This window comes from Silurus aristotelis (assembly GCF_946808225.1).
Source record: "Silurus aristotelis genome assembly, chromosome: 4".
NCBI lineage: Eukaryota > Metazoa > Chordata > Actinopteri > Siluriformes > Siluridae > Silurus > Silurus aristotelis.
In genome coordinates, this window is record NC_139577.1 from 14,833,022 (window position 1) to 14,845,433 (window position 12,412).

General features: G+C 36.7%; 1 protein-coding gene across 1 annotated transcript; it reads left to right on the forward strand.

Moving 5' to 3' along the window:
- The first annotated feature begins 8,715 nt into the window (after positions 1-8,715).
- On the forward strand, positions 8,716-9,892 carry noto (notochord homeobox). Its single transcript, XM_083540620.1, has 3 exons — positions 8,716-9,175; positions 9,256-9,443; positions 9,548-9,892. Exons 1-3 carry the CDS (start codon positions 8,803-8,805, stop codon positions 9,746-9,748), a joined length of 762 nt encoding a protein of 253 aa, XP_083396746.1. The 5' UTR covers positions 8,716-8,802; the 3' UTR covers positions 9,749-9,892.
- Positions 9,893-12,412: the final 2,520 nt, after the last annotated feature.

Here is a 12,412-nt window from a genome sequence, read left to right on the forward strand (position 1 = left end):
AACTACCGGCATGTCTTCCCTCACCACGTCCATAAACCTCCTCCTTTGCCTTCCACTTTTCCTCCCTTCTGGAGGCTCCATCCTCAGCATTCTCCTACTGATATACCCCATGTCCCTCCTCTGCACATGTCCAAACCATCTTAATCTCGCCTCCCTCACCTTGTCTCCAGAACGTCCTACATGCACTGTCCCTCTAATAAACTTATTTCTAATCCTGTCCATCCTCATCACTTCCAATGAAAACCTCAACATTTTCAGCTCTGCTACCTCCAGCTCCATCTCCTGTCTTTTACTCAATGCCACTGTCTCTAAACCATACAACATCGCAGGTCTCACCACAGTGGTGTGTAATGAGGCTATTAAGCTGGCTTTTATCTTTCAAAAGATTTTTTGAATGGCATCTTATTATATATTTCATAGCAGGCCTAATCAAAGACCACCATGGGCTAGCTTTGGCATGTGGGCCCAAGTTTGGGCATCATTGCTTTGTATTAAATGTAAATGCTTGCTGCTGTAAATATTTACCAGCTACCTTACAAAGCTAAAAAATAAATAAATAAAATAAATCCTTCAAGAAATTCAAGTCAAGTCAAGTCAAGTTTATTTGTATAGCGCTTTTCACAACAGACATTGTCTCAAAGCAGCTTTACAGAAAACAACAGTGAAGGTGAATGGTGTGCGTTTGTCCCTGATGAGCAGCCGTGGCGACAGTGGCAAGGAAAAACTCCCTTAGATGATATGAGGAAGAAACCTTGAGAGGAACCAGACTCAAAGGGGAACCCATCCTCATATGGGTGACGTCAAAAGTTTGGTCATAAATCTTTCAACAATACAGAACAATTTGTGATCATCATAGATCCAGCATCAGCTTCTCCATGCCAGGGCCTTTAAACACTCGGCATTCTACAATATTCATGCCTTACTTTAAAATCTCAGTAAATCATTACAGACTCTCTATATGAAAATAAATGTCAAAAAGATACAACACTGAAATAGGCTTTATAACATATAAAAATAAAATATAAAAAAATAACATTTTGAAGTAAAAACATTATTAATGTTGATTAAGTTCAAATTATGCTTTTTATAAAATAAATGACGCAGACTTTCATGCCTGTGTTTTTCAAGTCATGCATCATGATTCTGAGGTTTGGCCAGCAGATGGTGCAGTAGATTTAAAAACCAAACTTAATTTGTTCTCCTACATGCAGGAGTCTTCACTCGTGGCTTGAGGGCGTCTTAGATTTTGCGTCATCGAGACACAAAATATATTTAAAATCTGGAAACCTTTAACTGCAGCTTAGTATTTTCAAATGTTTTCAAACGTTTCTTCACCTTCCTCCTATTATTATTATTATTATTATTATTATTATTATTATTATTATTATTATTATTATTATTATTATTATTATTTGCGTTTTAGTTTCACAGTATGTAACCTATGCAAGAGGACTCTGATTGTTGAATTAAAACCTATGATTTATTTTTTCTGATTGGGACACACACACACACACACACACACACACACACACACAAGAGTTCAAACTATTTCATACTGAAAAAACATGTCATTCAGTTCATGATTGGTAAAGTCTGTCAGCTGGCAGTGATTAAGTATACCATGATTATATAAATTAAGAGATTAGCAGTAAATGTCTGAATAGAATCAATGGAAATCAAGTCTGTATTTAAAATCAATGTTCGTGTTTATTGGCTTATATAATTGTTTTAATATAAAACAATTTATTAGGATTTCAGCTTTCATACACCTAGATGTGTTAACTTGGGTTTGAACCCATTTATTTGCAAAGTGCTAAAAATATTGGAGCATGTGACTGACAGGAGTTTCTTGTTGCCAAGGTGTGTGATAATATAATGTGTTATAATTGTTTAAATAATGAATAGCTTTGATTGGCTAAGCTTAGTTTCATTCCTTGGTTTCACTGAGAAAAGAGTGTTTGTTGATAATTATTTACCAACATGACGACAAGAGATATTTTGATAAAACAAAAAGCATTTTGAAGTGCTGAGAAGAAGGAAATTTTGAATAGGACGCTGAAAAGAGAACCCCCTGAATTTAAAAAAGAAACTTCTGAGATTCTGATCTATTTTCAGCCTTTCTCCTCAAATCTAAATGTTTTCAGTGTTTAGCAAAGCAAATTTGTAATGTTATTTTTACATCTTTGGAGAAGTTCTATATTTGTTTTCATAATTTTATATTTCTTGAATATTGCAGCTAGGGTTTTCATTCAAATTGTCAATACGATCTTTTAGAAACTATTTTACCCTGCTCAGGACTGCAGTAAATCAGAGACACTGGAGAAGAGACTGGACTGCCCTAGATATTCCAAGGACACTATACAAGAGACTGCAATGCACCTGCATGAGTTGCATTTCTATACACCATGCTCACACATATTACCTATAGGGCCAGTTCATCTTCACCCAGTAGACCAATTGCATGCTTTTGGGAAGAAATCAAAAGGGGATGCAGTCACTGGGAGAACAATCACAGAAACACTGCATAGACTCTTGAGCTCAGGATCAAACCTCAAGGATCAAGCTGTAAGGGGGCAATGCTACCTGCTGTGCCACCCATCTTCAATACAGTTTTAATAAAATAATAATTGTGACTGCTTATTTAAATAACAAGTCTGTTCACACATGTTACATTGAGGCATTTACATTTGTAGTATCTGGCAAAAGCATAGAAAGCAAAAAATTAAGCAAATACTGAAATTAAACACATTTTTCTAATCTTTTAACAGCAACAGAAAGGTTTTATTTAAAAGGAATGATAACCATCTATAATGTCACTGGCATGTAAAAAAAAATTAATAAATGGCATCATAAAGGACAGTTGAACTTTCAAACAGTAAAATCTGAAATAATGTGCCCTAATGACTTCAAGACTCCATTTAAGAATGCATGAGCACATTCCTCCCAGGAAATTGTGTGTTTATATGAGACATCTCCATGGATGCAAGCCTTTGATGTAGAATTTCAGAGAAAGACGCTGTAAAACACAACACAATTTTAATATTATTGATCCTGAACACAGAATAAAATTTACAAAAATGTACAAAAAAACTTTACCAAAATAACTTCTTAAACATAAAAGAATAATAGGAGACTCAACTTCGGAATTTAACATTATTAAATAAGATTCAGCAAAAAATAGGATAATATCACACTTGACAGACATGTAAAAATTTTTACACATTTTTTTTTTACATAAAATACTAATTTGTGCAAAACAAAGAAAGTCCGAAATGTAATTCAATTAGATGATAAAAGTTGAACGTATAAAGGTCCAAGCCACTGACATTGCTATGGCCAGCATCTGCAGGGAAATTTTAAGCTACTAGTCTTCTGTACCATGTTTACTCCACTCTCTCTCCTTTTTTTCTCTCAGGCGCCTGTAAACTTACAGGAAGTGTAAACACTGATGAAGTGTCAAAGTCCAACCCACCACTTCTCACCTCCATTAAAGGGTGTCTTCATGCATAACTTTCTCAAATACCCCTTATAGTACCTTTAGGCCTCTAAAACACCCCCCATATAAAGCCCCCCTCTGCTTTTGGACCACCTGCATAGTGGCACTTGAGAAATAGATTACATATTCACACATTGCATATTCCATGATGGGTTTTTATAAGATTTTACCATAAATCCCATGCTGTGTGCATTGTGTGATTTTCTCAAACTGTCCTATACTCCAGTATAATAGTCAAGCACTATTGTAACACAAAGCTTTGTAGTTGTTGTGTAAGTTGTGTAGTTCTGGATGGTGCATTAAATTTATTACATACATTACATATTTTAGATTGTTAATATCACTGGATATTTCTGATTCATCATTGTATAATATTGCATGTCTAGTCAAGTTACTACAAATAGATTTGTCCTATTTTTTTATTTTTATTCATTTTTAATATGTGTAAGCGATTTTAAATCAGTGGCTAATTTTGTTATTTGTTGTCTTGAAGTCATTACTACAAGTGAGATGAGAATAAAGCCTATTAAATGCCTCTATCTAAGTTCCACTTGGTTGTATTGTTTCACCTATGAAGGTCACTGAACAATGGGCCTGTGGGGTAATGAAGCATTAGTCACACCTACAGAATGAGTGTGAGAATGGAGCAAGGTTTTAAAGCCTGCATTCTCAAAGATGCATGAATGATGCTTCATGCTGAAGGAGAAACTCTGTCATGGAATTCATGGTTGGACTATCAAGAAGGACAAGGTGTGGTCCACCAGTGTCAGACAGCCTGAATACACACACAGTTTAGCTTATTTTAGCTTAATTTATTTTAAGATTTTCACAGCTCAGATTCTCCATAAACATGTACACATTTCCATAGAACTTAATTTTTATGCCTTAACTATCATAAGTCGTCAATAAAAAAAAAAGACACTTCAAGGGTGTTTGCAGTGTCAGCTTTAATCTCTCAAACAAATGCTTTTGTAAATTTTGTGATCTTGAAAATGCAAAAGTGACTTTTATTTGTCTGGATAAGGTGTACGCACAGGGCAAACTAATGATAGAAGGGACAAATGCTGACACATTTGCATATCATGTAAACCAAAAGAGCCCAAGGGCAAATATCAAGATTTGAGGTTGATTTTTTTTGGCTTCCACCAGTAAATCTTTCAGCATTATGAATGTAACATTTTGGCTAACAAAATGTGTCACAGCAAAGACAACCTTAGGATCAGTGAGTCAATTTGCATTTAACCTCTTGAGGACAAAGCAGACAAATCTTAAAAAACTCATGTACTGATTTACATTCCAAATACATAGCAATTCATCAGCATTAGGGATGAAACTGATAGACAGACTGCATAAAGCATAAACATTTTGAACAATTTCCACATATTTGAACATTTAAATTTATTTATTGTTTTTAAAAAAAACATGCTTTATAAATAAAGGCATGGACATCTATTTTGCAAAGTAACATTTAAAAGTCATTTCACATGATGCTGACAAATGTTTTTTTGATTTTGCATTTACCTTCTCAATGCATTCCTTCAATACTGTGTATATAGTCTTCTATCTATCTATCTATCTATCTATCTATCTATCTATCTATCTATCTATCTATCTATCTATCTATCTATCTATCTATCTATCTATCTATCTATCTATCTGAGATATATGTATACATGTGCATATGTCTAAATATTTACATGCAATGTAAATCAGTTTCTTGATTGAGCAGTAAGTGAAGTAAATGGAAAGTCTACATTTAAAGACTCTCACATGAAATAAGCAAATAAAATTTAAGATCATACTATCGGGTAAACAGTGGCACAATCATAGTTATTTCTCAGAAGCGTTTATATATACTGTGTCTTATATGCTATAGTAATAACTATCCATTTTGGTTTCATGTCAGTTTCACACTCTAATTATCCCCAAAAACATGCCTAAACCTTGTAGCTTTCTTTAGGTTGAGATCAGGTGTGTATTGGAGCCAGACGTGGTTTGCCAGGTTATCCGCCCAAACCACTCTCAACAGTCAAGGCAAGAGAAAAGGGCCAATGACTCATTATTGTTTTGCCCCAATGACCCTGACAGCTTGTGCAAGAGCGAAGAATGAGCCTCCGCAATGAGATGGCCCATTCATGCTCACTGTGCTCGCTTAGTGCACACATTAATGGAGCTGAGAAAAGATGGTTTGATGTCTGTTGAATAGGTTTTAGGTGAGAATATTGGTCCATTTTCACCTGAGTAATAATGATGATGATAAGCATGTTTATGAACTCAAACACAAAGCAACAAGGATGATTGTAGTATTGACTTTAAAAGTGTGTGCTACTTTCTATTTTCATCTCTTTTAAAGAGTCAGAACAAAACAATTATATATAATTTCTAAAATAAAGAATAGTTTACTGTTCTTATGTCTTATGTCCTTCTGTCCTGTTCATGTGTGTTATCATACATCAGCATATACCTTTTTTTTTTTTTTTTTTTTAAGAGATTTTACATGTATTCAACTTGGATTGCTCTTAAGGAAAACTTGTGATAAAAAAAAGAAGTGTATAGGCATTGAGCTTCAGAGTTTTACAAGAAGGATGTTTTATTGTAGGAGGGACAGCTACTGTTCTCCTATATGCCTATGAATAGGCCTTCATGACCAAAGTGTATTCTTTGTCTGGCTCCAATACACAAATCCAGACCTAGCCTTGATTTTGGGTGGTCACATCAACTTGGCCTGGGCTAATGATTCATGATTTAGATTTGCATTAAAAAACATAAACAGCTTTCTATTATTTCTCTTTCATTAGTCTACAGAGGATATGTTTTTCTTATATACTGTACATGCCCAAGTGAATTGCATAACATTTGCTTATTGTGCAAAGTTGGGAGTTTCATTAACAAGCAGAACAGGCAAGAAAGGATGGATAAGCTACAAATTATTAAAGTATGATACAGAATTAACCAAAAGAGTTGGTTTCTTCTTTAAAGGCACACTATATAGACAGTGCTGTCTCTGATGGGGCAAGTGATTGAATGTTTAGTGGGGGGATGAAGTGAGAACTAAACGGTAATAAGTAAATATTCTCTCTCCGCTTGATTCCTGTTTTCCAGAAACTGTTCAGAAAACGCGTTTATAACAACGGAGCCTTGGAAGACCAGCGGCAATGCAGAGGCGCCCAGATGTGCTGTTGGCTGCTGTTTGCCTGCTTCATTAAGCGCGTTGGTGTCAGGCGCTGCGCTGTAATTAGAAAACGCGCAGGTCAAAGGCAGAGTCGTGTTTGAGTGCGTTTTAGCGAGTCCTTTCGAGCGCTCTCGGCTCACGCCAATAAGGCCGAGGAGTTTGCAGAGCTGGCTATAATCCTCGGTTAAAAGAGACATTGTTTGTACTAACGCGGTGTAAAAAAGGGAATCACTTCCTTTAGTGAAACCGGACCTTTTCATCTGCAGTGTTTCATCTCCTAATTGACATTCAGCAATGAGAAAGTCCTTCAGGCTTCCAAACACTAATTTCTATTAAACAAATCAGTCTCTAAACACACATCTCTCTCTCTCTCTCTCTCTCTCTCTCTCTCTCTCTCTCTCTCTCTCTCTCTCTCTCTCTCTCTCTCTTTCTCTCTCTCTCATTCTCTTTCTCTCTCTCTTTCTCTCTCTCTCTTTCCCCCGTTCTCTCTCTCTCTCTCTCTCTCTCTCTCTCTCTCTCTCTCTCTCTCTCTCTCTCTCTCTCTCTCTCTCATTCTCTTTCTCCTTCTCTCTCTCTCTCTCTCTCTCTCTCTCTCTCTCTCTCTCTCTCTCTCTCTCTCTCTTTCTATCTATCTATCTATCTATCTATCTATCTATCTATCTATCTATCTATCTCTCTCTCTCTCTCTCTCTCTCTCTCTCTCTCTCTCTCTCTCTCTATCTATCTATCTATCTATCTATCTATCTATCTATCTATCTATCTATCTATCTATCTATCTATCTATCTATCCCGTCCTCCCTCCCTCTCTCTCTCTCTCTCTCTCTCTCTAGTCCTCTCTCTCTCTTTCTCCCGTCCTCTCTCTCTCTTTCTTTCTTTCTTTCTTTCTCTCTTTTTCTCTTTTTCTTTCTTTCTCTTTATCTGTCTCTCGGTCTTATTTTGTATGTTTTATTGGCATAACAGACAGTTGTGTGTTGCCAGCGCAGCAAAAGATAACGCAGAACAGGTGGAATATAATTAAAAATGAAAAGACAAAACAGTAACAGATTAAAATGAACAAAGAAAACACAATATACAAAATGTTTTAGTTTTTAGATCGCACTCTTCTGTTCTAACTTCATCGTGTTACTTCTTTCAAGATTAATATGACTCCAAATTTCTCCCGCATTATTAAGTGATCAGATCCCGGATTAGTACTCTCTTCGTATTTACCCAAATAGTAGAAACATCACCTTGGCCGCCGTGAAGAAACTCACGCCCGGACAAAACTACCGAAAGAGGCCATTTCAAAACTGCAAAAACACACACCTCGTCTAAAAGGTGTCTTGACCGGCCATGATCTCGAGGGAGGAGATCTGCTTAGTGTGCTGACACGATGGCTCAGGACAGACCTGCAACTTTCATTTGACACCTTGAGACTGAAACTGAGATAATGCACTGTCACTGCCATCTCACACGTGAAAGCTTCTAATGTATGAACCACATTTCTAATGCAACATCGGTCTGAAAGTTGTCTGGATCTGTTAGTTTGAAGTTCTAGTGAGATACAGGATTTGGGCCTGAACTGAAATGTGATTAGAAGGTTCTGGTGTGTGTGTTTTATTCCTAGTTGACCACTGAATGTGAGGGTATTTGTTCCGCGGTGTGGCGCATTTGGCGGCGCGCTTTGATTCCCGAGAGCCGAAATAAGATGATTTGGGAACATCAATGGTTTCACTGAGTTGCGCCTGGCGCTTCTGACTCACCAAGGATTGCAGGAATTTGTACTAAATCTGGACCCCCCGCTCCTCGTCTCCGACCCCTTTTCTGTGTTCCTGGGTTACCTCCGGAGACACATAGTGGAAAGAGCCATTAGGATATTTGACAATCTCAGCTTGTTACAACTCCATCAGTTAATTGGATCCCTTGTAGCGCCGCTCGTTTGACTCATCTGCTACTTTGAAAGACAAAAGCGCGAAAGGGGGGGTCGTTGACACCTCGCACTCCAGGGCGTGTATAAAAGAGCCGTGGCCTCTCCTGGTTATCATTCCACTTCTCTTACAGGAAGCCTGAGCAACACAGAGGCACGGATAACCTGCTGCTTTATTTGTTCTTTTGCTTTTACCATACACCTTCAAAAAACCAAAAGAGGAGAACCATGCAGATCCCTGCACGGCCTCACGGACCCTACGGATTTTCAATGCGTCCACTCGCCACTCTTCACCCGGACTATGCCAGCAGTGCGTGCCTGGCCACTGCTGCAAAACCCAACGTGGGCAAATCGTTCACTATTGACGCTCTTCTCGCCAAGCCGGACCACACCGAAAACACGAAGACGAGTCCATTTCACGGCTCACTGAACCCTGCGCCAACACCACCAGGTCTCTTTCTACACGCAGGACAAATGTGTCCTCCACTTCCTCAATACCTGTACACCCCGGCTATGATGCACACGCAATCCAGCTACCCAGTCTACTGCTGTCCACCCTACGGGTACCAGACAACATGCGCAGGATCAGTTTACTCACAAGGTAAGAGCTCTTTGATATGATTCACTACACCAAAATGTTATTATGAGACACACATCTAAAATCTTCTGTCGTTATTTTAGGTCCCACACTGTCTAAAGCAGGAGTTCACTCGCACTACAAGCACAAAGCGGGGAAGTCAAAGCGGATGCGCACAAGCTTCACCAACGAGCAGTTGTCCCGCTTGGAGAAGGAGTTTGCGCGCCAGCAGTACATGGTGGGATCAGAGCGCTTCCTGCTCGCATCCTCACTCCAGCTCACCGAGGCACAGGTAAATAGTGAGAACTATTATTTTTTCAAGTTCATCACATAAAAATACCTACACGATAAAGCAAAAATCAATATACTAAAAAAAATCCTTTGTTCTATTTCCAGGTCAAAGTTTGGTTCCAGAACAGGCGCATCAAATGGAGAAAACAGAGTCTTGAGCAACAGCAGGCCAAACTTGCCAAACTTGGACTCGCGGTTCCGCCCAAAAGCCCCGGATCTCAAGGCCGTGAGGATGAAGGAGACGAAGACGAGCACGATTTCACAGAAGACTCTGATGTTGACATCGATGACTCCCTGCACGCCTGAGAATTTAGCCTTACAATGACTTTACCAACACTGCCTTTTGTACATACTTGGATTGCTACACATTTTGTAGTATCACCTTTTGTATAAAAAAAGAAAAGAAAAAAAACCCAATATATTTAAATAATAGATACCTATATATTTAAGACCTTTTTGTATTATTGCTCTTATTAGAGTACAATTGCTTTTTTAGTACACATTTGTATGCATGAAATAAACTGAATATATATATTTTATATATATGAACAAGTCGTAGACGTCTTTTGTTGTCAACCTGGGGCTTTGAAAAGACATGAAATAGTAAATAATAATATTATACACATTTATGGCATTTGGCATACACCCTTATTCAGAGCGACTTTCAACTGAGCAGTTAATCTTGCTCTTGAAGCGTTATTGATCTTGCTCAAGGGCCCAACAGTAGCAGCCTGATGGTGCTGGATTTAAACACATGACCTTCTGATCCAGTGTCCAACACCTTAACCACTGAGCTACAACCTTCAACCTTAACCTTATTATAAAGAACTAGATGTATTTTAGAAAGATCAACTCAAACAACCAATCACAATCACAGTGTTCAAATGTTGCACAAAAAAAAAAAAAAAACTGAAATATGATCAGAAAAAATGTTACTAAACATGAATGGATAAAATGATGCAATATATTGTGCTTTTAAATAATTAAAATGGTAACTCATCTTATTTCTAAATTATAACTGAAACTTTGGAATCTCGTAATAGATTATCATTATATTTGATTATACCTGTTAAAAGACTTCAGTTTTTTAGAATGATATAAAGTTTACTGGAAATAAGATTCTTAAAGAAGTTCGTCTGGAAAAAGCAAAAAAAAAAAAAAAAAAGCAGCAAACTAGATTATAGCATGTAAATTGTCTCAGCTAAACAACTCACATTAAAGAAACATATATGAGAAATAAGTTGGCATTTGATAAATATTTACAATGAAAGCAATTATTAAGACCAGAAACAAGACTAAAACTTTAGCAGATGACTGTGTCTTCACAAAGTGAAGCAATGCTTTGAAGCAATCTTATGTTACTTCTTTCCACTGTGTTTGGTTTAATATCCATCTAATTTTTTGTGGAAAGCTTGGGAATGACATGCAGATTCAAGTTAGTGAATATAGCCATGGGATTGTATGTAGAGTTGGGCCCTTAAACAAGGCCCTTGACCCTTTGTGCTCCAGGGATGTTGTATCATGACTTACTCTGTGCTCTGACCCCAGCTTTCTAACATCACTAGAATATGAGAAGAGAGAATTTCACCGTGCTGTAATGTACGTTTGTATAGTATTAAGCCCCTTTCTCTTTATTTTATCTTTAAAGTAAATTGAGGTAGTGTAAGGTCTCCATAATTTTAGCACTAATTTATGGGACGAGTAGCTTTCTAGTAGCCTTTTGAGCAGAGAAAACCAGAGATAATCTAAGCTTCAGGAGTCAGAGAAATATGCTGCCTCTCTGGCACCAAGCAGACTGATTCATTTTATAGAGAAATAACGTGTCTACCTTTCAGAGACAGAGCCTTTTAGGCATGGTACTGTCCTCCTCTTGTGTTTTCTCTGTAGAACACTGAAGGACGCTAAAGCCCGTTAGCATGGTGGCTTTGTGCAGCCATAGGCCTGACGATCGTGATTAGTTTGGATTAGTAATCCTTCACTGAGAACACAGGCATTATTAGTTAACACACTTGTCACAATGTTTCTTTTCTCCTCTCTTAATCCAGTTAATCCTTAAAGGAAAGCCTACAGATATACTAAACCATCCAATAATAGTGGATTACAGGTACAGAACAATAAAATAACCAATTGTGAGAATAATTTAACCGAATTAATAGGATTTATTAGCATTTTTATCTTTCTGGTTAACCTAGGGTTATATATTTAGATAGAAAGGTTCTACAAAGGTTCCACTTTGTATTTTGCTGATAGGGAAGCACTCTGCTGTAGATTATGTCCAAAAGGGCAAACAAAGGTCCTAAATTCATTTAGATTTCATCTTTGTTTTTAAGAGTGTACATTCTAAAAGACATCAACTGACCGTCCAGCCATTATTAATACCTAACCAACATTTGACAGTAAAACATACTTGCTAATAGTAATAAAAAGTAATAAGAAATACTCAATTAATACTTAATACTCAACAGTTTCTATTTACATAAGGCATTAATTTGATGTCTTATTTCAATGTAAGCTGTTAGGTTTTTAAAGTTCCAATACCTATTCTGAATAATAACTAACACATTTAAATAAATAATGATACTTAATATATTAATAGTTTAATCATAACTTTTATTTAGGCTTATCATTTTTTTTTAAATGATGTCCGTTTTACTGTGTGGAACATGTCTGTTAGCATAACTAATTACTAGTGGTCTCTTTTTCTTTTTCTTATTTGTATTTATACATTGTGTTGTGTATACTAAAGTATGTCTATTTTTTTTATATATTTGCATTTCTTTTTCTATGCTGCTGCTCGAATAAAAGTATATCTTATCTTATCTTATCTTATCTTATCTTATCTTATCTTATCTTATCTTATCTTATCTCTTAATAAGCATGAATATATTCTTTCTCAAAAAAAAAAAAAAAAAAAATAGTAACACAATACAGAATTCTTAAGATGTGTGTGTAAATGCAGAAAATTTAGTT

Bases quoted from the DNA above. Each gene is read 5' to 3' on its own strand.
- noto (XM_083540620.1), top strand. From the start codon at position 8,803: ATGCAGATCCCTGCACGGCCTCACGGACCCTACGGATTTTCAATGCGT. The intron at 9,176-9,255 runs GTAAGAGCTCTT...TCGTTATTTTAG, and splicing joins AGGATCAGTTTACTCACAAG to GTCCCACACTGTCTAAAGCA. The intron at 9,444-9,547 runs GTAAATAGTGAG...TTCTATTTCCAG, and splicing joins TCCAGCTCACCGAGGCACAG to GTCAAAGTTTGGTTCCAGAA.